This window comes from Haliotis cracherodii, unplaced genomic scaffold, assembly GCF_022045235.1.
Source record: "Haliotis cracherodii isolate W230 unplaced genomic scaffold, xgHalCrac1.p SCAF_43, whole genome shotgun sequence".
NCBI lineage: Eukaryota > Metazoa > Mollusca > Gastropoda > Lepetellida > Haliotidae > Haliotis > Haliotis cracherodii.
The window spans coordinates 1,071,607-1,096,141 of NW_027266301.1; the positions used below are offsets into that span (position 1 = coordinate 1,071,607).

General features: G+C 40.6%; 1 protein-coding gene across 1 annotated transcript in view; it reads right to left on the reverse strand.

The window, feature by feature from the left end:
• Window positions 1-24,535, reverse strand: part of LOC139441721 (mucin-3A-like) — a 193,036-nt gene that overhangs the window by 62,140 nt on the left and 106,361 nt on the right. The window contains exon 5 of the mRNA XM_071222515.1: window positions 2,459-2,669. Coding sequence (XP_071078616.1) covers window positions 2,459-2,669 — 211 coding nt within the window. The remainder of the gene's footprint in view (window positions 1-2,458; window positions 2,670-24,535) is intronic.

Sequence of the window (24,535 nt, forward strand, 5' to 3'; positions counted from 1 at the left end):
TGGATGAAAAATCTTTCTAAGTTTTCAAGTTATGCTCCGGAAATGACACCTACCCCCACCTTTTAAGACTAAGTCCAAATTGTTTGCATGGAAATCAAGAAAAATCAAAGAGGCTCCAAATCTGCAAACAGCAAAAGGCACCACTTAAGGATCTGTTGGATATTGAATGCTATTTTAGTTTGCTCCAGAAACGAAATCCACCCCCTTATGAGACTAAGTACAAATTGTTTCCAAGGAAAACAAGAAAAACAAGCATGAAATACTCACATCCCCCGCCAATATGACATGTCGGGTGTGTGCAATGCATTAGCTCCTGTGAACTATGTTCACGGGGCCTTTTTGTAAAGAAATATACTACCTTTTTCAAAATCTGCTCCGGAAACGAGGACTACCTCCATTTTCAGTCTAAATCGAAGTCGCTGCCATGGAAACTCGAAAATGACTCTTAAAAAAATTTAAAAACTATCCAAAGGCACCAGTTCACCACTAGACCAATCAATGTGCAAAATATGGTGAAGAAAAATGGTCGGTTTTCAAGATCTGCTCCGGAAACGAGGACTACCTCCATTTTCAGTCTAAATCAAAGTCGCTGCCATGGAAACTCGAAAAATAACTTTTTTAAAAATCCCAAACTATCAAAAGGCACCAGTTCACCACTAGACCTATCTATGTGCCAAGTATGGTGAAGAAATATGGTACGGTTTTCAAGATCTGCACCGGAAACAAGAGACTACTGTCATTTGCAGTCTAAATCAAAGTCGTTGCCATGGAAACTAAAAAAATAACTTTTTTAAAAATCCCAAACTATCAAAAGGCACCAGTTCACCACTAGATCTATCTATGTGCCAAGTTTGGTGAAGAAATATGGTACGTTTTTCAAGATCTGCTCCGGAAACGAAGTGTGACAGACGGACGGACGGCACCCATTCCTATATCCCCCTTCCACTTCGTGGCGGGGGATAATAAAAATGGCTTACCAAAGACCATATCTCTAACACAACTGGGTGCTGGTGTGGCCATTGAGAGAACTTTCATACATTCAATCAAGGCAAAATGGCATGCCTCCTGGATTCCGTTTTAGCAAAACTAAAAGCTAACAAGGGCACAGAAGGGGAACACAGTCATCAACGAAAGTGAACATGTCTGCAATAAATACACATGAAGAGGTAGTGAGGGCAAACAATCTTTGACTGAAAAATGTTTGTTTTGTGATAAAACTCCTACATCTGGGGAAATTCTGCATAATGCTTCCACATTTGGAATTGAATGCCATGTCTGAGAATGTGCTCTCTAATTAGAAGACAAGCCTCTTCTTACAAAGCTAAGCACAGGATCGAGATATGATAGCACATAGGTTAGATACTATTCTCACTGCTCAACAGCTCTTTACTCAAAGAAAGGTGATGAGGAAATGCAAAATGCATTGTCAAAGTTGTTGTCTGGAAATAAGTTGTTTTATGGTGGCCATTTTCCAAGATGGCCTCCACTTCTGCCAAAGGTCAAATTTTCGATTTAATGAAACTCGCATTATTGACAACATTGACAGCACAGGCTGAAACAGTTTTGTTGAGGATCACACTAGGTATGAGTAAGCCACTGTGATCATGAGAATAGACAAAATATAAGTTGATTTGATGCCAAAATGGTGCGATTTTAGGGTTTGTAAGAAACAAATTTTTCTGCACTTGTATCTGTCAGATACCTTTTACCTAACAACTCTCACAGATGCTCACTTAGTAATGTCTGTGTCACATATTGGAGATATAATGCAGGAAATTATGGTTTGAATGTATGAAAGCAAGCACACACAGAATAAACCCAGTGATTACTGAATTCAACCATTCAAACCAATCATATAAATTACACTCAATCCATGGCACGTCACTAATCACTTACTTTTAATGAAAGATTTCAAGTTTATTTCCCCGTATTGTCAATGGTTTTAATTTAGAGGTTTTGGCATGAAATGTAAATGTATCAAATCGACGTTTGAAACTTGCAGATTGTAAGCACAATAGGTTTATGTCCTATTTCTGTGTTTGTATACATGTATATTCTTAAAATTACTGTCAAAGATTGAATAAGGTATTTTGATGAACACTTTAACAGTTACAAAGCAAATTTATCACCATAATTCTGGCAACCGACCTTTGTGCTTGTCCAATCAAACTACAAATGATTATTAACAAGCATTGAACTCCACCCAAGTCTGTGTCATTTCCCAATGACTATACCCTCTTGACATGGCTAACATTTCCATTGTTTGGGAATATAATTAAAACAAATCTCACTTCTTAACTTCATCTGTCAACACATAAGGTGAGACTGATTGAATGAACTTCTAAGACAACGTAAACCTTTTTTATACTGCTGCTGACGTGATAATTTTCTTTCCTGTTGATACAATACGGACCATGAATCAAAACAACAAGTAAACTGAGAGTTGATGTGTACTCACCAGGGAACTGTATTGTATTTGAATTGACGGACTTTGTGTACGAGGGAGGGTCAAAGGAGTCATGTTCCACACTGACAGTGAGAGACACCTGTCTGTTGTAGAGATTTGCTGTGTTTCCTGGCAGAGACAGGGTGTTGGTTGTCTGGACCTGGCCTGATGGACATGATCCCTGGGAGGAAGATGTATTGCTGGGAGGGACGCCACTCACACCCTGTCAACACAAAACAGTAGTTAGAGAGACTGGCTGTGTTTCCTGGAAGAGACAGAGTGTTGGTTGTCTGGACCTGGCCTGATGGACAAGTTCCCTGGGAGGAAGATGTTCTGCTGGGGGGGGGGACGCCACTCACACCCTGTAAACACAAAACAGTAGTTAGAGAGACTGGCTGTGTTTCCTGGTAGAGACAGAGTGTTGGTTGTGTGGACCTGGCCTGATGGACATGATCCCTGGGAGGAAGATGTACTGCTGGGAGGGACGCCACTCACACCCTGTCAACACAAAACAGTAGTAAGAGAGACTGGCTGTGTTTTCTAGAAGAGAGAGAGTGTTGGTTGTCTGGACCTGGCCTGATGGACATGATCCCTGGGAGGAAGATGTACTGCTGGGAGGGACGCCACTCACACCCTGTCAACACAAAACAGTAGTTAGAGAGACTGGCTGTGTTTCCTGGTAGAGACAGAGTGTTGGTTGTGTGGACCTGGCCTGATGGACATGATCCCTGGGAGGAAGATGTACTGCTGGGAGGGACGCCACTCACACCCTGTCAACACAAAACAGTAGTAAGAGAGACTGGCTGTGTTTTCTAGAAGAGAGAGAGTGTTGGTTGTCTGGACCTGGCCTGATGGACATGATCCCTGGGAGGAAGATGTACTGCTGGGAGGGACGCCACTCACACCCTGTCAACACAAAACAGTAGTTAGAGAGACTGGCTGTGTTTTCTAGAAGAGAGAGAGTGTTGGTTGTCTGGACCTGGCCTGATGGACATGATCCCTGGGAGGAAGATGTACTGCTGGGGGGGGGACGCCACTCACAGCCTGTAAACACAAAACAGTACTAAGAGAGACTGGCTGTGTTTCCTGGTTGAAAAGTAAAATTCAAAATAATTCCTTAGAACAGATGACTAAGTATAAAATTACTGTTACATTCAAATGGATGCAAAAGGGAAAAGATCCATTAGAAACTCCATTTTTAAAACTGATTTCAACAACCTTCCTTTTAGTCTATCCTGATTGATGATTTTTGCAGAGCACCTCAGTCTGTGCTTGTTTACATGACATTATTTCCATAGACAAGCATTCAGAAATGTTTGCAAATAAACAAAATAACTACATTTTCGTTTAATTGTTTGATAGGCATAACTTAGAAGTTATGAATGACAAATTGTAACTGTTATCTATAAGTAATTAAAGAAGTTTTTATTCATATGTGTCTACTTTACATTTTAATTGATAATAATTTCCAAATTTTGTACTTATTTCGTTACAGGTATATTGATGGCTTTAGAGTTACCTCCCTTACTGTACGCCCATATGCATTATGTCACTGTATGTTAGTTATCTGATGGCGTTCTAGAAGCTGAGAAGTAAATCCAATGACCAACCACTTCTATCTGTTATAACTTGATAGTTATGAAGTCTGGTAACATCAAACACTTAAAATGGTGTCAGAAATAAAACGCAGATTTCGTTAAACTGTGTTGACATTCCCTATTCTGACTGTTTCTGCTCCCTGTCTGACTGACCACATGCGTTCTTGATACCGATATAGCGTGGTAAATCTACTGAACTTTGTCATATTTCATGGTGAAATTAATATATACTCTGACTGTAAGGGATATCAACCAGTAATCTGATCAATGAGAACAGCTGTGTTTTCTATCTGAACTGACTGAATACTATTCTGTGTGTTATTGAATAGATCTACAGAAAGCCATTACGCCATATTGCTTGATTACTGTTTTTGACTGATAATGGCAGAAGGTAATCAGGCTGCACCCCAAGTTGTTCACATACCAGTTAACATTCCACTGTCTACTAAATTAGATCTGAAAGGTGATCTGTCTAGAAATTTCCATTTATTGGTGATGGTAGTGTCAGAGCGACTGATTTATGACACCCATTGTCTGAAGAACATTTAATTGCAAAGGCTCATTGCCCAAAGAGACACGACCACAGCCATCTTCATGCAGACCCTGCACTATACAGAAACCGCCTCATAGGCACCTACAAGATGGACACAAGATACAAGATATCTCATGGGGACTTACTAATTTGTGTTTTCTTACATGGACTCAATCAAGGATATATATTGTGTGACTGTTGAATAGTGCAACCAGGTATGTTTAATCAAAGCCAGTATGTTAATGCCAAAATGTGTCTTTCCAAAATTCAGTTTTGTACATATGCAATATACTCAAAATTACATCTTTAGTCAAGTTAGATCTTTGAAGATATTGTTTAGGGAATCTTTGAAATGTCTCCAGGCCACGCCAGACATATAGGTGCAGCTAGGGCCCAGACAAACCTAAGCTGTAGGGTTATCGAGTCACACCTTAAAGCTTGACTCATAATTTCAAAAATCTAAATGACAAAATTTGTCATTTGTTACAAGTTATTAATGTGCACAGTTTGGTACAAAATTGAATGCATAGTCTAGGACTTTGAATACAGATTGGGGATATTCTTGGGTGAGCCATCCCCACACATATGTTTATTGTATGTCAATATTAAGTAATTAACAGCACAGCAGTATTCAGCATTTCAGAGTTTTGATGTCGGAATTAAGGATTTTTTTCTTGGGCATTGCACCCGAAATATCGGGGCAAGCTCCATCAAAGACACGGGAAGAGCACCCATTGTACTTAAAAGGGCAATAGTACCCACAAGTACCGTTTGAGTCACGCGGTAAAGCTAGACTCCTGGTTTCAAATTTCTTTATGCGAAATATTTGCTGAGATGTTTAATTTGTACTTTTTATGACATTACTCATTATCATTATTCGGTACTGAGTCGCACCGCCAAGCCAGACTCCTGAATTCAAAGAACCTTCAATGATATATTTATTGAATCTGTGCAAAGCGGTAATTACCTTGTACTGAAATTGCACATTACAAAGATCACTTGGTTAGTTTTCTAACTGGTACTAAATCAAATTGGCTAGATGATCACTTTCATACTGTCATTGCATAGATACATGTATATTTGTTGCATAAGGATTTCATGGAACTGATTTTGTTCACATTTGCATGGTTGTTTTCGTTATAGTATACTCAAGTGTTCAGGGATGACAACTTCAGTAAATTGGACACTAATCGGATTTCCACTCTGCGAATCTACAATGGTGCAGACACAAAACCTCTGGGGAAGAGACATGTGTTGATACAAAACCCCAAGAATCACTGCAGGTTCAGTGTTGAGTTTCTAATTGTGTCTGAGAAGAGTTGCTAACCAATATTAGGAGCACGAGCTGTCCAACAGATGCAACTGATCAGTGTGAACTTTGACAATATTATGTTGATGGAATCACCTGAGATGAATCTAACTGCTGACTCTTCACTTTAGCCTGGGAAACTGGAAATGACTCATTTATCAGGATTTGTTTGATGGTGAGGGAACTCTGGAAGGTTTTCTACACTTGGAGGTTGACAATACTGTAACCCCAGTACAGTTACCATGTCGCAAGATTCCTGTTGCTGTACAATCTCAGCTGAAATCTGAACTGGAAAGACTGACAGAGCAGAGGATTGTAACACCTGTGGACATACCAACAGATTGGGTGTCAAAACAAAATCAGGATCTGTATCAACCCGAGACCGTTAAACACGGCACTCAAGAGAAACCATTATCCGATAATGACTATAGATGATGTGTTGCCAAAGTTGGCCAAGGCCAAATGTTTCTCTTTGGTGGATGCCAAAAATGGGTTCTGGCATGTTTAGTTGGATGAACAGAGTAGTTACCTGACAACGTTTGAAACTCCCTGGGGAAAGTACCGTTGGCTCCGTATGCCATTTGGCCTCTCACCAGCTCCTGAAGAGTTCCAACGACGACTGAATGATGCCATATCTGGATTGAATGGTGTTTGTGCGATTCATGACGATATCTTAGTTTACGAGAAATTGATCAGAATGCTGAGGTTGATCATGACAAGAAATTAATCGCCCTTTTTGATTGCTGTCGAGCAAAGGACATCAAACTGAATTAGACTAAACTGAAGTTGAATCTGCCAAAAAGGCCCTATCTGTGTCATGTACTCACTGCAGGTACTCCAAATTGATGAGAACAAGGTTGAGGCTATCAAGAAAATGCCTTCTCCTACTGACAATCAAGATGTGCAAAGCATCTTGGGGATCGTCAACTATGTGCAAAAGTTTGTACCCAATCTCTTTGAAATCACCACTCCACTGAGAGATCTGCTGAAAGGTGATGTGAACTTTCTATGGGACAACACTCTACATGGACAGTGCATGGAGAAGATTAAGCACATTCTATCAGAACCTCCTGTTCTCAAATATTTTGATAACGAAGCTGTCACTTATCTCCAATGTGATGCTTCACAAACTGGCCTCAGAACATGTCTTATGCAAGATGGACAACCAGTGGCATATGCATCCAGATCAATGACAAGCACAGAGCAACATTACGCACAGATATAAAAGAAAATGCTTGCAATAGTCTTTTGACTATTATTCTGACTTTTTCGAAGTAGACAGGCTCCACAGGAAGAAAGCTCCTGAAATCATCAAGAAGCTCAAGTCACATCTAGCTAGACATAGGATTCCGGATCTGATTATCTCTGATAACGGTCCACCATTCAACTATGAATCTTTTCGTAAGTTCTCAGACAACTATGAATTTGAGCATATTACATCGTCACCTTGTTACCCACAATCCAGCAGGAAAGTTGAAAGTGCGGTGAAGATAGCTAGGAAGCTGATGACAAAGTCACTACATGCCCAAACTGATCCTTACTTAGCTCTCCTGGACTGTTGAAATGTTCCGACAGAGGGAATAGGATTTTCTCTTGTATAGTGACTCTTTAGCAGGAGAAGAAAGACCAAACTCCCAACAGAAAGTACACTTTTAATAATTTACAACCTAAGACTGTTGACCAGATAGCTTGTAAAAAAGCTAAACAAGCTTACTACTTCAATAGAGGCACAACCGAACTTCCTGCTCTGAAGGAGGGCGATGTGGTAAGAGTTAAGCCTACTAAGTTCGACAAACAGTGGAGGAAAGCTGTTATAGAACAACAGGTGGATATGAGGTCGTATGAGCTGCATACAGAAGTTGGCAGTAACTTCCGCAGAAACAGACGACATTTTGAGAAAGTCTCATGAAGCTCCTCCATTGTTTGTGGATACAGATATGGCTGAAAGGATCCTGTTTGAACCAGAGCTGAGTGTGGAAAGAACATCCGCTGAAACTCCCATGAGCAACTGTGCTGACAAGCCTGTAAACCAAACATCAAGCAAAACTACAGAGAGAGTTCAGATTCCAGCACAGACAACAAGACAGTCAAGTGAGACAACTGAGAAGAGAATTTCTCGTGGTTGTGTGATAAAACAACCATCTAGATTCAACCGTCGACCATCTTCGGAGAAGTCAGTGACATAAACAAACAGCCTACCATCAACACATCAAAGGCCCCAATCAGCCATAATCCTGTTCTTTATAATACTAGCTTCATTCATTGTTTATGTCACTGACTTCACCGATGATTGTCATCACTACCCTTGTGTGTACATAAGAGGTTTCTCCACTCCAGTATAACTACATCTGATATCTACTCTACAGTATAAACATTGCCTCCTACCTGTATATATACTTGTCAACCTTACTCTGTAGACCCTCAAGCCTCCTACATGGAAACTCAACCCAGCACCACACCTCCCCAAGCATGCAACTCAAAAAACCGCAAACTAGACGCATCGGCATCACCTACCTCACACACCCTCTTACCTGCAGCCCTCATCACCACATGGGCCCTCTACTTTTTTTCGGCCACCCCCTCAGTACAACTAGCTCCAACACTGTAGGCATGTGGCTAAGGCAACAAAAAATCAATTACCTAAACATCAAACGTAGTTTCAAAGGATATCAGATAATCTTCCCAAATCAAGAATCCTACATAGCAGCAACTAAAATTAAACAAATATTCCAATTCACCGTAAATAGCTCTAAACCTAACTGGCAAATATACACTAGGGGAGTTATTCGAGTGCACCCAAGGGAAACCGACGAGGACCTCGACATATACGCCAAAGAAGCTAACACTATCCAAACCCAACCACAAATAACTAGCCTCCGCAGGATTAAATCAAACAGAAACGGGAAAACCACCCCCACACCTATTGTAATAATAAACTTTAAAAAAACAGCTGAACACCCTGAAGCCCCCAAACATATCACTTTCGGCGCTAACCATAACTTAGAGGTCAAACCATACATCAAGCAAGTAAAGCAATGTTCTAATTGCCTACAATATAATCACACCGCTAACCAATGTACTTTCAAAAAAACTAAATGCAAAAACTGTGCTCAAACGGACTGCCCAGGCATATGCACACCCTGGTGCATCCACTGCAAATCCATAAAACACTCATCACTCTCGAACCAATGCCCCCACAGACTATCACTCACCCAACAGGCCAACAAACATATAGACATAAACACGGCCAAAATCCAAACCAAAAAACCCACACCGCAAGCATACAAACCACTACTACCAACACCACCCCCAAACAACAACACTCACGCACGCAAAACAGTATACCCAGTCTCCGTATGGGACCAAAATCAGCGAGACGCATACATCGCAAATGAAACAAACACCCCACACATCCCACAAACTCACACTCTCACCCTCCCCGCCTCTCATCCTACAATTACCACATCTACACCCGCAAGCAAAACCCAACGCACAACGACCACCACACAACCAGCACTAACACAAGCTATCACAGCCACAAGGGCAACAACACTCCCAAACCTACAGGCAACCCCGAACACCCAGTCAACAGGGAAACTACAGAAACCACTCAGACTCTCGCACCCAAACCCAGCATGCAACCCACCACCGAACAGATTGACCAAACTAAAGACAACTTAACCGAAGAGGACGAGTACACATCCTCAGAGGAAATAAACGATCTTACCTTGTCAGCCCCAAAAACCAAAAGCTATAGAAAAAAACTCACCCAAAACGTAGCAAGCAAAATTCTAAACAACTTAGTCCTCCTACTAGCTTACGTGTTAAAGCAGTCTAATCCAGAAGCCAGCTCCAAAGCCTTCTTTGGTGTAGCACATAAACTAAAACTCATCACCACCTCTTTCGACCGTTTCAGCAGCAACCTTAATAACCTACTAAAGTAAATACCTAAACCAAGCCTAAACCAAACATAAATCCACCCAGTTTCCAAATGGAAGGCCTAAACATTTTTCAATGGAATGCCAATGGCCTCTCCGGCCATGGTTCTGAACTCAAAGCTAAATTCAAAATAGATAAAGGTCCCCATGTAGCTTGTATTCAAGAAACCAAATTCTCACATAAAACTAAATTCAACCTACCAAATTATAACGCAGTGAGAACCGACAGGTCCAAAACCATGCCAGGCAGAACAGGAGGAGGTCTAATCATCTACGTTAGAGAGGATATTAACTACGAGGAAGTTAAAGTAAACACTCCTAATCTAGAAGCTAATGGAATCCAAGTCACCATCAATAACCAAAAAATAAAAATCATTAACATCTATCACTCAACACTAAAACCAATTAAAGATACATACCTAGATATCCTTTACCAATTAGGAAATAAATCAACCATCTTCCTAGGAGACTTCAATGCCCATCATCCTACCTGGGGCATTGCAGATAAACTAGACAACCATGGACAACTAATATCAGAGTGGATCGAAAAAAATGACCTAATACTATTAAACAATAACCAACCAACTAGATACGACAAAACCCACCACACCATGTCGGCTATCGACTTAACAATATGTAAGCCAGACTTAGCACAAAGTCTGATGTGGGACGTCCACCCAGTACCTCTAGGCAGCGACCACTTTCCCATAAATATAACCCTAGGAAATATAAAAATACCAAATCAAACCCCTAAACAGGAACCTAAATTTCAGTACAAAAACGCCAACTGGGACCAATTCCAAGAATTATGCAACGAAGCTAATCTAAACGATTTAGAAACAACAGACCCCGAAACATTCTGTCAAAACCTAACTAACTTCATAATTAACGCAGCCAAATCCGCAATCCCCTTCAAATCATCCAACCCAGGAAAACCCACTGTCCCTTGGTGGAATGAGGAAATAGAGCTAACTAGACTAAAACGCAAATCAGCAGAGCTAAACGAGACCCCTCTCATCTCAAAACAGCTCATGAACTTAACCACCAAGTGCAATACCTAGTTAAAACTGCTAAAACCAAAAACTGGAAAAAATTCTGTGAGGAGCTAAACCACCACACCGACGCTAGGAAGGTGTGGCGCAAAATTCACGCCATCCGAGGCATCAAACGGCACAAAAAAAACCCAATATAAACAACTCAACTAACCCCACCCAAAAGGCCAACAACCTAGCCAAACACTTCTCTAAAGTTAGCAGCAACAGTAACTTCAGTAAGAAATTCCAAGATAAACTAAATAAAGAAACCAAATTCTCCAAAGAAAACAGACAAGACAACCTAGAAATAAATCAACCTTACACCATAGAAGAACTAAATCACGTACTAAACAATAGAAAAAAAGGAACAGCCCCTGGCCTAGACCTCACCTCTTACCAAATAATCAAACACTTACCTACCAAACTACTCCAAACTTTACTTAAACTATACAACCTAGTCTACCTAAACGGACAGGTCCCATCCTCATGGAAGGAAGCTCTAGTAATCCCAATACCTAAACCAAATAAACCAGCAGATCAGGCAAACTCCTATAGGCCCATCTCCCTAACCTCAAATCTCTGCAAAATAATGGAACTTATGACTAAAAATAGGCTACAGCACTACCTAGACCAAAACAACATCATAAATCCTGACCAAAGTGCCTTCACTCCTGGCCGATCAACTCTCGATAACCTTGCCTGACTAGAACAGGATATAAAAACAGGACAGCTAAACAAGCAATACACCATAGGCATATTCCTCGACTTCTCTAAAGCTTTCGATATGGTATGGCACCACGGGCTAATACAAAAACTAAAAAAAATAGGACTAAAAGGTCAAATAATAAACTTCATCCAAGATTTCCTAAACAATCGCAAAATTACCGTGGGTATAGACCATACACTATCGGACCAGTGTCCCCTAGAAAATGGCACTCCCCAGGGCAGCATCCTCAGCCCAACCCTCTTCAATATAATGATAAATGATCTATTCGAGGGCTTATCCCCTAAACTAAACACTTCAAAATTCGCGGATGACGGAGCCCTATGGATCCGCACTAAAAGCATTAAAATGGCAGAAAACTTAATCCAAAAATCTCTAAATAAAATACAACAATGGGCAGACAAATGGGGCTTCTCCCTTAACTCAGATAAAACAACAGGAGTAGTATTCAAACATAAAAACATGAAACCTGCCTACCCAATCCTCCAGGTAAACAACCAAACAATCAAATTCCAAAAACAAACAAAATTCTTAGGACTTATTTTCGATCAACACCTCACCTGGGAGGCTCGATCACGTCCAAAACTTAAAAACTAGATGCAGCAAAGACCTTAACACATTAAGATGTCTCACCGGCTCTAACTGGGGAGCCTCCAAAGATACCCTCCTCTCACTATATACAACACTAATTAGATCAAAACTAGACTACGGCTCTGCCATATACAATACCCTAAATAACTCTCTTTCTAAAAAACTTGACTCAATACAATATCAGGCTCTCAAACTAATTACACGCACCCAACATGGCACCTCCTACACCTCACTTCAGGCCCTTACAGGAGAAATGCCACTAAATCTACGCAGGGAACATCTAAGCCTTAATTTCTGGGCCGCGTCCCAAACAAACCCTCTCATCCAAAACCTAATTAACCAAAACATTAGCCCAAGAAACCAAGCTCTAGCTCGCAAACACCCCTTACTCACACCAATATCCCAAAGAATAACTAACTACCTCAATGAACACCAAGCTCAAAATCTTAAACAAAACTGCAAAAAATCAAATATCTTCACCCCTAAACTCAAAATACCCCAAATAGACACAACGCTAGCTAACCAAATAAATAAACAAACCGACCCAAACATAGCTAAAACCACCACACTTGCATACATACACGAAAATTGGCCAAATTGGTGTCACATATACACTGACGGATCTTCAGACCCGATCTCCAACCACACAGGCTTTGGAGTCCATACCACACAACCAGTTATATCCACACAATCTTACCGACTCCCTAACAACCAATCTATATTCACGGCCGAACTTATGGGCATGGCCTCAGCCCTGCATAACCAACAATCTAAAAACAACAAAAAAATCCTAATTCTCACTGACTCCCTTAGTGGACTACAAGCCCTCCAAAACAAAAATACCCAAAAACGACCTAAATTAATAAACCAAATACTTAAAAGCTCCAACGACCTAACAAAAGCAGGCAAACAAATAACCTTCTTGGGGATCCCCGCCCACATAGGAATTTACGGCAACGAAAGCGCCGATAAAGCAGCTAAATTATCTCTCAAAATACCAGAAATAAGCCTAAACCTACCCATCTCAAAATCAGAAATTAAAAGTGTAAACAAACAAAAAATAACCAAAAAATGGCATAATCAATATCAAAACTCAAATAGCCAAATCAAAAAAGTGCTCAGAAAACCACTAGCCAAACCTAAAATCCTACACCCCTCAAAAAAAATTGACAGATTAATTACAAAACTCCAAACAGGACACACTAACCTAAATAACCACCTAAAACAACTTAAAAGACACACCACAGGCAACTGCCCCCACTGCAAACAACCCGAAACCACAGAACACACACTCATTCACTGCACCCACTATCAAACACACAGAACCACACTACAAACCACCCTCAATCTTAATAAGGTTCCTACTCTAGATGAAATACTAAACCCTCAAAATAAACTAGAAAACTTCAAGGCCCTAGGCGTATTCCTAATCAAAACAGACCTAATTAAGCGCATCTAAAAATTAATTAATCTACCAATCCAAAATCCAATAAACATACAAACACCCACCTCATCCGGCTCCCTTAGTTGCCTCCTCCACCCACCTCGGCATTTATTCCAAATTTAAAAATTTCAAAAAATCAATATTAGCAACCCCTAAAAGCCCCCTCTTGGCTTGCACACACCACTTTCACCCTTCTCGGAATACACTAAATGGTCCGGCCAGGCCCGTGTGCGAAATACGCTGCAGTCGGAAAGCGCACGTTAAATCTTCTATATCAGTCAGTCAGACTCTGTAGAACACTGGCTTGATAACGGTGATAGAACCTACACCGAAACGTCGCTCTTAATTGTAATAAAGAAGTTGTTCATCCATAAATTCTTATCCTTACTTAGTACTCCAACTTCTAAATGCCTATCAAAGAAGATATTAGTGTGATGATTTCATGTCACGACTGTCTTCAACACCATGCTGAATGCAATACAAGGAAATGGCACTTTGAAATTTTGCTAGTTTTTATATTTTCAGGTATGTCTTTGTGTGGCAGTGTTTTATATACATTTTTCATCTTATATTTTTGAATATCTGCGAGTACCGGCACATGTCTTGCACACCGACTTCGCAGTGTTTTTTGTCTTTCAATTCCTGGTTCGGCTTATCTGCGGGTCATATCATTTTCTTTCGTATTTCAATGGTCAAATTAACACCTCGGCTTATCTACGGGGTCGGCTTATCCGCGGTCATATACGGTATGCGTATTTTCTGTATTTTATATTTTTGTATACATATAATGTTTTGTAATGAAATGATGTTTTAACTTTTTATTGTGTTGCATTAAATTAAAGAAACATTTATGGCTGCTGTATTCTATGGTGCTGCAGCAGAATAATGACTTAATCTCTGCATGGAGTTTTCTTTAATCAACTACTACTGGTTGTGGGGTAGGGTAGGTAGCTTGGGTCGGTCCTTTGTTTAATTCTGCTAACGCTGATTGGCCTTGTTTAAAATACTAACACCCAGCATTTAACCAGCACACCAGCCACTACACCTTGACCATGCTGACAACAAACATTCGCTGTGTGTAGCATTTTCACCTGAGGTCGTTCTAACAGGTTAGCAATGTTTCTATACGTATTGTTTTAATGTACTTGCATCTAGTTGTGTAATCAGCTGTAGCGTTACACAGTCTTCATACAAATTTAGATACGTCATTACAGAGTCATATAATTGCAGCTATTTAAATGTTTCAACTAGGGCAGTAAGTTCTGAGAGAAATCTAGCACTGTATATCTTCACCTTTCCTAAATGTTTCATTTGAGAAAGAGTGAGTGAGAGCGTATGTATTTATCATGTATGTGTTTGCTTATGACTGTGACTACTACTAACAGTAGTATTGATAGACAGCGGTACACGGAGGCGTGGTTGTTATATAAACAACTTTGTTTGTCTAAACTGTTTCTTGAGTTTCAAAATTATGTTGACAAACTGAATAGTGCTCTAGAGGAAAGAAATAGCAAACTATTCTGGAAAACTCTAAAACAAAAGACATACGTGGGATTTAGTCATATTAAGCCCTCTGAGTGGATTGATTATTTTCAGGATCTCTTCAAAGGGGTTCAAACTTCCCTGACTGAAGTTGAGTTCTATGATGTTGTAAAATCTTATGTTGATTCTATTGATAAAAATCTTGTTTTATCAACTGTAGATGATGACTTCCTTGACAAGGAAATATCTATCCAGGAGGTTACTGATGTTACATCTAGTATGCAGTCTGGTAAAGCCCCAGGTTTCAGTGGTATTAGTATCGAGTTTTTCAAGAATGTCCCAGACCAGTGTATATATATGCTACAGTTTCTGTTTAATGCAATTTTATATTCGGACACGTATCCGTCTGACTGGACGTTGGGTGTTATATTACCCTTGCATAAGAAGGGCAGTTCTAGCCTACCAGCTAATTATGGTCCTATTACATTATTGGAAGTTTCAGGGAAGATTCTTGCTAAAGTTATTAGTAATAGGTTGTATAGATGGGCTGAGCAGGAACAGTTTTTCACTCCGGAACAAGCAGGTTTTAGACTAGGATTCCAAACTACTATCATGGTTAACATTTATACTAAGTTATCTTATAATAATTAGATCTACATCAAGTTCTTTTATGAGTTATCATGGTGTAATATTTATACATCATTTCATATAATTATAGTTTAGCAAGTTATAATTATCATTAGGTAAAATGCATATATAAAATATCAGTAGTTTCAGTTAAAGCTTTTTAGATGGATGCTAGCCTAAGGTATCAAGATCCCATCTCCCAGAAAAAGGATATTTATTTAAGTATATCTGTCATCACCTACCGGGGTATATTAGAATAACATTACTTCAATTAAGACTCATTAAGGATTAGCCCCCATACAAGCTCGTCTATAGTGCATTAAGGATTAGCCCCCATACAAGCTCGTCTATAGGGCATTAAGGATTAGCCCCACACAAGCTCATCTATAGTGACACCCTAATCTCTTTCAAAGCATCCAGTAAATATGTCAACAAGATTAGTGCCAGTCCAACAGGATTAACAGGATTTAGTATTCCCCTCTGTCCAGCCATCCATTTAGCATATGACACAACCAATCATGTATCAACCAATCACATTCCTTTCTATTGTTCAAACTTTCATTAAATACATACTGTAGCCAAGTTATAGCTCAAATAGTAGGCAAAAATGGGATAATCCTTGGTGACTTTAATGCCCACAGCCCTCTTTGGGAAGACAGGAATCATTCATGCAAATACGGCAAAATGGTAGAGAAATGGGTTGAGGACGACAATCTCATAACTCTGAACAACGGCAGTCACACACGTTATGACCAAGTCCACAACACGTGGAGTTCAATTGATCTTACAATTACCACCAAACACCTCGCCTCACATTGCCAATGGCAAGTCCATGACGACACTTGGGGAAGCGATCACCTTCCTATACTCACCTACATAGGTAGCCCACCACAATTAGAGGAACAGCCCGATCCTCAGCCCACATGGGACTATGCAAAGGCTGACTGGCCTAAATTCAGGAAGGAATGTATATCATTCAAGTCCTCAGAAATTGCCTCGGATGATCCTGATCTTTTTTGCCAAAATCTCACCAGCAATTATTGCCGCAGCTGAAAAATCAATTCCAAAAAAAGACCACAAAACTGGCAAAACGCCGGTACCATGGTGGAACAGGGAAATAGCAAAAGCTAGGAGAGTGAGAAAGAAAGCCCTAAATAGGTCAAAAAGGGATAAATCAGCCTTTGCCCAAGTCCGAGCAGCCAGGACGAAAGTAAGACAACTCATAGACGATTCTAAAAAAGAGTCATGGCAGACCTTCTGCAAATCCCTTAATGAGAAAACAAATGCTAAAACAGTCTGGAGCAAAATACACGCAATCAGGGGTAAGCGGAAACCTACAAAAATTCCCAAGTTAGCCAACGCCCATACAGTCAAAGAAAAGGCCAACATTCTAGCTGAGCACTTCTCATCTGTCAGCAGCAACACAAATTGCAGCGAAGAATTCAAACAGGAAAAATGCTTATGCCTAAGATCTCAAAACGGCCGCAAAGCAAGCATCTGGTATACAATATACCATTTACTGTGACAGAGTTTGATGATGCGATACAACATAGAAAAGGCACAGCACCTGGTCTTGACACAACCAGTTACAAGATATTGAAAAACCTACCTGATCAAACCAATGGCTTACTCACTGAGTTGTATAACACGATATGGTCCAAAGGAGAAGTCCCAAAAGCATGGAAACATGCTGCGGTTATCCCGCTGCTCAAGCAAGGGAAAGAAGAAGCCCTACCAAACTCTTATCGACCGATCTCACTCACCTCAAACATGTGCAAAGCCATGGAAGCCATGGTTACAAAAAGGCTCATGCATCATCTTGAAACTGGCAATCACATAAAACCTGACCAAAGTGTCTTCAGGAAGGGACACTCGTGTCTAGATCATATTCTAAGACTGGAAAATGAAACAAAAAAAGCCCAATTAAACAGACAATACTTAGCCGCAGTATTTCTGGACTTCAGCAAAGCCTTCGATATGGTATGGCATGACGGACTCCTCTCAAAACTATCACAAAATGGAGTTGAAGGGAACATGGCAAACTTCATAGACATCTTCCTGCAAGACAGGCCGCTATCAGTTAAACTAGGGAACAATCGATCGGATCCTATGGCACTGGACAATGGCACGCCACAAGGCAGCATCATAAGCCCAACCCTGTTTAATATCATGATCAATGATCTTTTTGACCATGTCAACTCTCCTACCCAAACTTCTAAGTTCGCTGATGACGGAGCAATATGGGTAAAGCACAGAGATATCTCACAGATCAGAAAAAAACTCCAGTCAGCCCTGGACGGAGTAGATCAATGGTGCAATAAATGGGGATTCACCCTTTCAAGTGAAAAAACGGTTGGAGTTCTATTCAAACGCCGGGGGAAAGATGCTATGATACCCCGTGTCTCCATAAAAGGCAAACCTATCAAATTCGAAAAATCTGCAATATTTCTTGGAGTTATCCTTGATCAACACCTCACTTGGCGCAAGCATATAGAATATGTGGAAAACAGATGTCAAAAAGACCTGAACGTATTACGGGCAATCTCAGGCACATCTTGGGGCACATCGAGGGACACTCAGCTGGACCTCTACAAAGCTCTTATCAGATCAAAAATTGACTATGGTTGTGAGGCTTTTCACTCAGCATCAAATACTGTCTTGAGGCGCCTAGACAGAATACAATACAAAGCCCTAATGCTGGCCACAGGCGCAGCGACAGGCACCTCACTAGAAGCACTACAAGTAGAAACGGGAGAACTCCCATTGAAACTAAGAAGAGAGCAGGCAATATTATCGTTCTGGGGACGAACATCAAACCCTTTGGTTAAAAAGATATGGCAAGACAAAAACGCTCGAGATGAAGCCCTAGCTCGAAAAAATCCCTCACTAAAGCCATCTGGGATATTAGTACGTGAACTCATTCGAAGTCACAATTGCGATGACATTCAGCCTCCAGAAAGTCACTACAAAGGGTTACACCCTCCCTGGACTTTACAAACTCCCAAAGTTGACACTGCTTTAACATCAGAAGTCACTAAAAGAGAAAACCCAACCCTACTACGATCAGTAGCTATCACTAAAATTCAAACTACCTGGGACAGCTGGGCCCATATATACACTGATGGATCCAAGAATCCTATCAACAACAGTGCTGGTTACGGGATCCATATCCACAGCTCCAAACCCCAAGCACATTCAGTTCGCTTGCCTGATGGTCAGTCAGTATTCACGGCTGAATTGGAGGCAATTCATCATGCACTCAAACTCATACCGGAACTCCCGGAAGCAAAGGCAGTCGTCCTATCAGACTCGCTAAGTGCACTTCAGGCCATCAGTGGGAGAAACTCAAACTCCAGGCCAAACACAGTCAACAATATTCTATACGAATATACAAAACTATCGGACCAAGGGCAACAGGTGGAGCTGTGTTGGATCCCCTCTCACATAGATATTCATGGAAATGAAAAAGCAGACTCACTGGCGAAGCTAGCTCTAGACAAAGCGGATATACAGCCTATTCCCTTTAGTAAACTAGAGATAAAAAGCAAAATCAAAGCCTCCATAGCAAAAAGATGGCAAGCCCAATGGGACGCAAGTAAGATCGGCAGATGGCTATACAAAATTCAACCCAAGGTCCAACAAAAGCCAAACTTATACTCAAATGAAAGGAAAATTGAAACTGCTATCTCACGCCTCAGACTTGGTCACAAAAAGCACTATGACAAGGTTTGTTCATCTTGCAATCAGGCTGAAACCATTGACCACCTGTTACTAGAATGTCAAGACCATGCCCCAGCCCGGGCTAGGTTAAAACAAGAATTGCAGTTAGATCCGCTATCTGTCATAGATCTCCTAAAGCCAAGAGATGCAATAGCGAAGGCCAAACTAACTCTATTTCTGAGAGATGGACAGTTGCTCGAACGTATATAAACAGAGCAGCCAAGGATAAAAATGAAATCATATCAATATACGAAAATAGAAATCATATCAATGCAAAAACAGAAATTATGTGAACACCGAAATCACAATAGATATGTGAACCCTTCTCACACACAGGAGTCCCAAAGAGGGACAGGTCAGCCGAAATTGCCTAGGCAGAAGGCGACCTCTTAAACACCTAATGCAACAACAACAACAAGTTCTAGCAGAGAAGGGGTTTGACTCTCTTATCAAGCAGACCTCTCTCCCACAGCCCAGAGTGTGTACCGACTCTCTGTGGCACCCTCAGTTATTATCTAAGCATAAATTGTAAATTGTTAATTGTTCTTGTAAATAAAATTGTGATTAGTCTCCTGTGACTCTGGCTCTTTGCTGACTAATTCCCCAAGAAAACCAGCACGTCATTTGGAAGGTATTGTTCACCCAGAACAGTTCCATGATAAATTGGCGGAGAATCATCATTTTCGGAACCACGGAGTCCAGGAATTAACTACAACCAACTACAAGAACCCATTGGAGGACATGTCCAACCGTGATCATCTGATGGAATAACAAGCAAGCTGCATCTACCTCTGACCTCAACACTGGATTAAAGACAACCAACTCCTCCAAAGACACCAACAAAGGAAGAAAAAGTCTTCAAATATTGTAAGTACCACATTGTTGATTACTTGTCTTCCTTTAATTTAGTACGGTACATACTAATAGGTGTCATGGCAAATATGGAGTCTGGTATGGAAAGTAACTTCGAAAGTGAAATTCCAACAGTGTCTTTAGTTACGCCCCATGCCAAAAGTGTAATTCAGGCAAAATTTGGCACAAAAACAACAAATTGTTTAGTAGATACAGGGGCATCCATTTCTTGTATTTCGTCTGCTTTTCTGAGCACAGCTTTTGAAAACCTTACTCTTGGAAACTCACCCTTTCCACAGGTTAAAGGTGTTGGCGGTGAATTGCATAAAGTGTTAGGTTCAGTTGTGTTAGATTTTGTCATTGAGGATCAGGAATTTCTCAAAGATTCTATGTTCTGCCTACACTACCAGAAGCAGTGATACTAGGTGAGAACTTCCTTGATGACAATGATGCAGTCTTAGATTATAGCTGTCATTCCTTGATACTTAACAACAGCACCTCAGATAGGCAATATATCAATTTCATAGCCAATTCAGTGCAAGAGATTAGTGGATTAGCAAAAACAATAGATCAGATTTACATCCCCCCTCAGAGTGAAATTCATTTCAAGGTTAGACTATCAGAGGTCAAAGAGGATTCCCTCATCCTGATTGAACCCATTGCTTCCCTCACTGCTCATTCTGAAGTAGCAGGTGGTAGAACTCTTTCCAAAGTGAAAAGCAAAACTGCTACCTTTAGGCTTATGAATCCCTCCCAAGAAGAAAAAGTTCTTGACAAGGGTACAGTTGTAGGCAAATTTAGTTACATTGACAAAGACTCTGTTTTTGAAATCGGCTCTGACCAACCATTCATCAGTACCGTTAACACTGACAATGAGAAGAGAGACAATGACACCAGGGATTATGTTAAAATTGCACAAGAATTAGGATTTGATTTGACCAATACACAACTGACTCCAGACCAACGACACAGACTACTTAGATTCTTGGGACAAAATAGAGACATGTTTTCAACGAGTCTTGCAGATTTAGGAAAGACTGACATGCACCAGCATATCATTGACACTGGCGACCACCCACCCGTTAAGTGTAGACCATATCGCCAATCCCCTCATCTCCAAAAAGTCACTGAAGAGCTTATAGATGATTTCCTGAAGTATGATTTGATCGAGGAGTCTACTTCTATGTATTCAGCTCCCATTATCCTAGTCAAGAAACGTGATAGCTCATTTAGATTTGTTTGTGACGACAGAAAGTTGAATTCTGTCGCTTTACCAATGTCATGGCCTCTTCCAGTTTTTGATGATGTTGTTGATAACATAGCCAATGCACAAGCTAAGATCTTCTCAACTTTAGACCTTGCTAATGGCTTCTTCCAAGTGCCATTACATGAAGATTCAAAGCATAAAACTGCTTTCGTCACCCATCAAGGCCTTTATCAGTTCAAACGTTTGCCCCAAGGTTTGACAAATTCTCCACTTTGTTTTCAACAGCTCATGAGCAAAGTGCTAAGAAAATTGCTTTTTAAGGTTGCGCTGATTTACATTGATGATTTGATAATTTACAGCAAAAACTTTGAAGAGCATCTCCAACATTTGGAGCAAGTATTCTACTATCTCAAACAGGCAAAATTAACACTAAAGCCATCCAAATGCAATTTTGCAACAGACAAAGTTTCTTTTCTGGGTCATATTTTATCATGTGGAGGTGTTCAAGTTGATGACAAAAAGATTGAAGCAATTAGAACCTTTCCAGTGCCCAATTCACAAAAGCAGATCCGCTCCTTCTTAGGTCTCACAAACTTCTACAGGAAGTATGTGAAAAATTACGCTCACATAGCGCTTCCACTGAATGCCTTGCTAAAGAAGCATTCGGAAGCAGAAGTAGGAAAGAAACCAAAGTTCCAATGGTCACTTGAGTGTGATCAGGCATTCAACACACTCAAACATGCCGTGAGTAATACACCTGTTCTGGCGTATCCAAATTTTGACAAAGAATTTCTTCTTGCAACTGATGCCAGTGGTATGAGCATAGGTTTTGTTTTGAGTCAAAAAGACGAGAAAAATAATGAACATCCAATAGCTTTTGGTGGTAGAGCTCTACATGGCCGCGAAAAAAACTGGAGCATTACAGAAAAGGAAGGCTTAGCTCTAGTTGAAGCCATTAGATCCTTTCGTCCATACCTTGCAAATTCCAAATTCACAGTCTACACTGATCATATAGCATTGAAATGGCTGAAATCCATCAAGGATGCCACAGGTAGGTTAGGGCGATGGTCTTTGGAACTTTCTGCCTTCACTTTTGACATTGTTCACCGCAGCGGCAAAGCCAATGGGAATGCCGATGCTCTCTCACGTAGGGAATATGAGGAAAATATTAACCGTAATGATCAGACAGAAGAAGATGCTGAGAAAACAGTCTTCTCAGTAACTTCAACTCAGCAAAGCAAATCAACTAGCAGTACCACAATCTTGCCAAACACCCATTCATCCACACAAGTCACACAGACAACTCAGACTGAGGATATTTGCACACCTATTGTCAATCACTTAGAATCAGACACACAGACAACACATTGGTCAGTCACCTTTGAATATGAAGAGGATTATCAGTCAGTACGAGTTAATGTTGTCGCAGCATTACATGCTACAAATGCTGATGTTACCCAAGACACATTGGTTGAAGTAAGTATAAAAGAACATCCAAATTTACGTCACCTACAAAGGATTTGTCCAGATTTCATCCAAATCTTTGACTACAAAGAGGATGATGTCCTTCCACAAAATGAAAAGGATCGTCAAAAGATTCTTATTGAAGCCAATACTTTTGAAATTGATGAAGGCATCCTATACAGATTTGTTCCACAAAGACAGAAAGGCCATGCAGACAAGTTCATTAAACAGCTGGCAGTCCCAAGAACCCTCAGAAATCAAGTCCTGCAATCCTATCATGACTCAGAGTTTGGCGGTTGCCACCATGGGAAAGAAAGGATGCACAACACCATGAGACCTAAGTACTACTGGCCCAAAATGTACAGCGATATTGCTACTTATGTCCAGACATGTGACGTATGTCAACAGACCAAGAGGCACTACCATGGCAAGAAGGCACCACTTCGTCCACTACCTGTAGAAGAGGTCTTCACCCGATGGCACGTTGACATTCTCGGTCCCCTGCCAACAACACCAGATAAGTACAAGTACATTTTGGTCATCACAGATGCATCATCTAGATGGTGTGAAGCCTTTCCACTTCAGACCCAAGAAGCCAAAGAGGTAGCAGATGTTCTCGTCAGAGAAATATGTTGTCGGTATGGCGCTCCAAGGACCTTAATTTCAGACAGAGGTCAGAACTTCATGTCAAAACTTATCAAAGCAATTTGTGAACTTTTGGCAATTAAATTTACCCATACCAGCCCATACCATCCTCAAACAGGTGTATTCAGAACAATATAATAGAAAGGCTAAAGAACCAGAATTTGTCCCAGGTCAAAGAGTTTGGCTTTACTGTCAAAAAGTTGAAAAAGGCCTTTCCAACAAATTAACCAAAAAGTGGTATGGTAGCTATTATATTATCCATACAGGTCCAAATTATACCTACAAACTGCGCCGAAGTTCTGACGACAAAATACACAAACCACTGGTCCATGCCAACTGTCTGAAGCCATATTTTGATCCTGCTGATCGTCCACAGTATCCTCCAGAACCATACCACAATGACACTAGTAACATAGATTCAGGAGTCATGGATGACAATGAGGAACCAGTCAGTGATTCACAGCCTGACAGCAACAATTCCCCATCAACAAGTTCAACTTACCAGGCTACTGATCAATCACCTCCACAACAGAAAGGTAAGAAGGTCAATTCCAAAACAAAGGCAGGTACTTCCAGCAACAAGAGTCCGAAGCAAAAGACCCCAACAAAGAAGAAAAACCCTGTTCCAAGTACAACAGAAAAACCTACCAGTCCCACGGCAACAATGAAGGAAAATCATGCCACACCAGGTCCTAGTGCTCCAACCAAGGTAAATGAAAAGGTAAACAAAGGGAAAAGAGGAGTGAATAGTAAGCATCACCAGCCCAAATCCAGAAAACAACCCGACGACAGCCAGGTACAACCTCCAAGTCCAACATCAGGTAATCAAACCAAGGATATCCCTCAGGTTTTCAATCCAGAGGACATCCACTCAATTGTTAGTTCTAAGAGAGCAAATGGCAAAATCTACTACAGAGTGAAA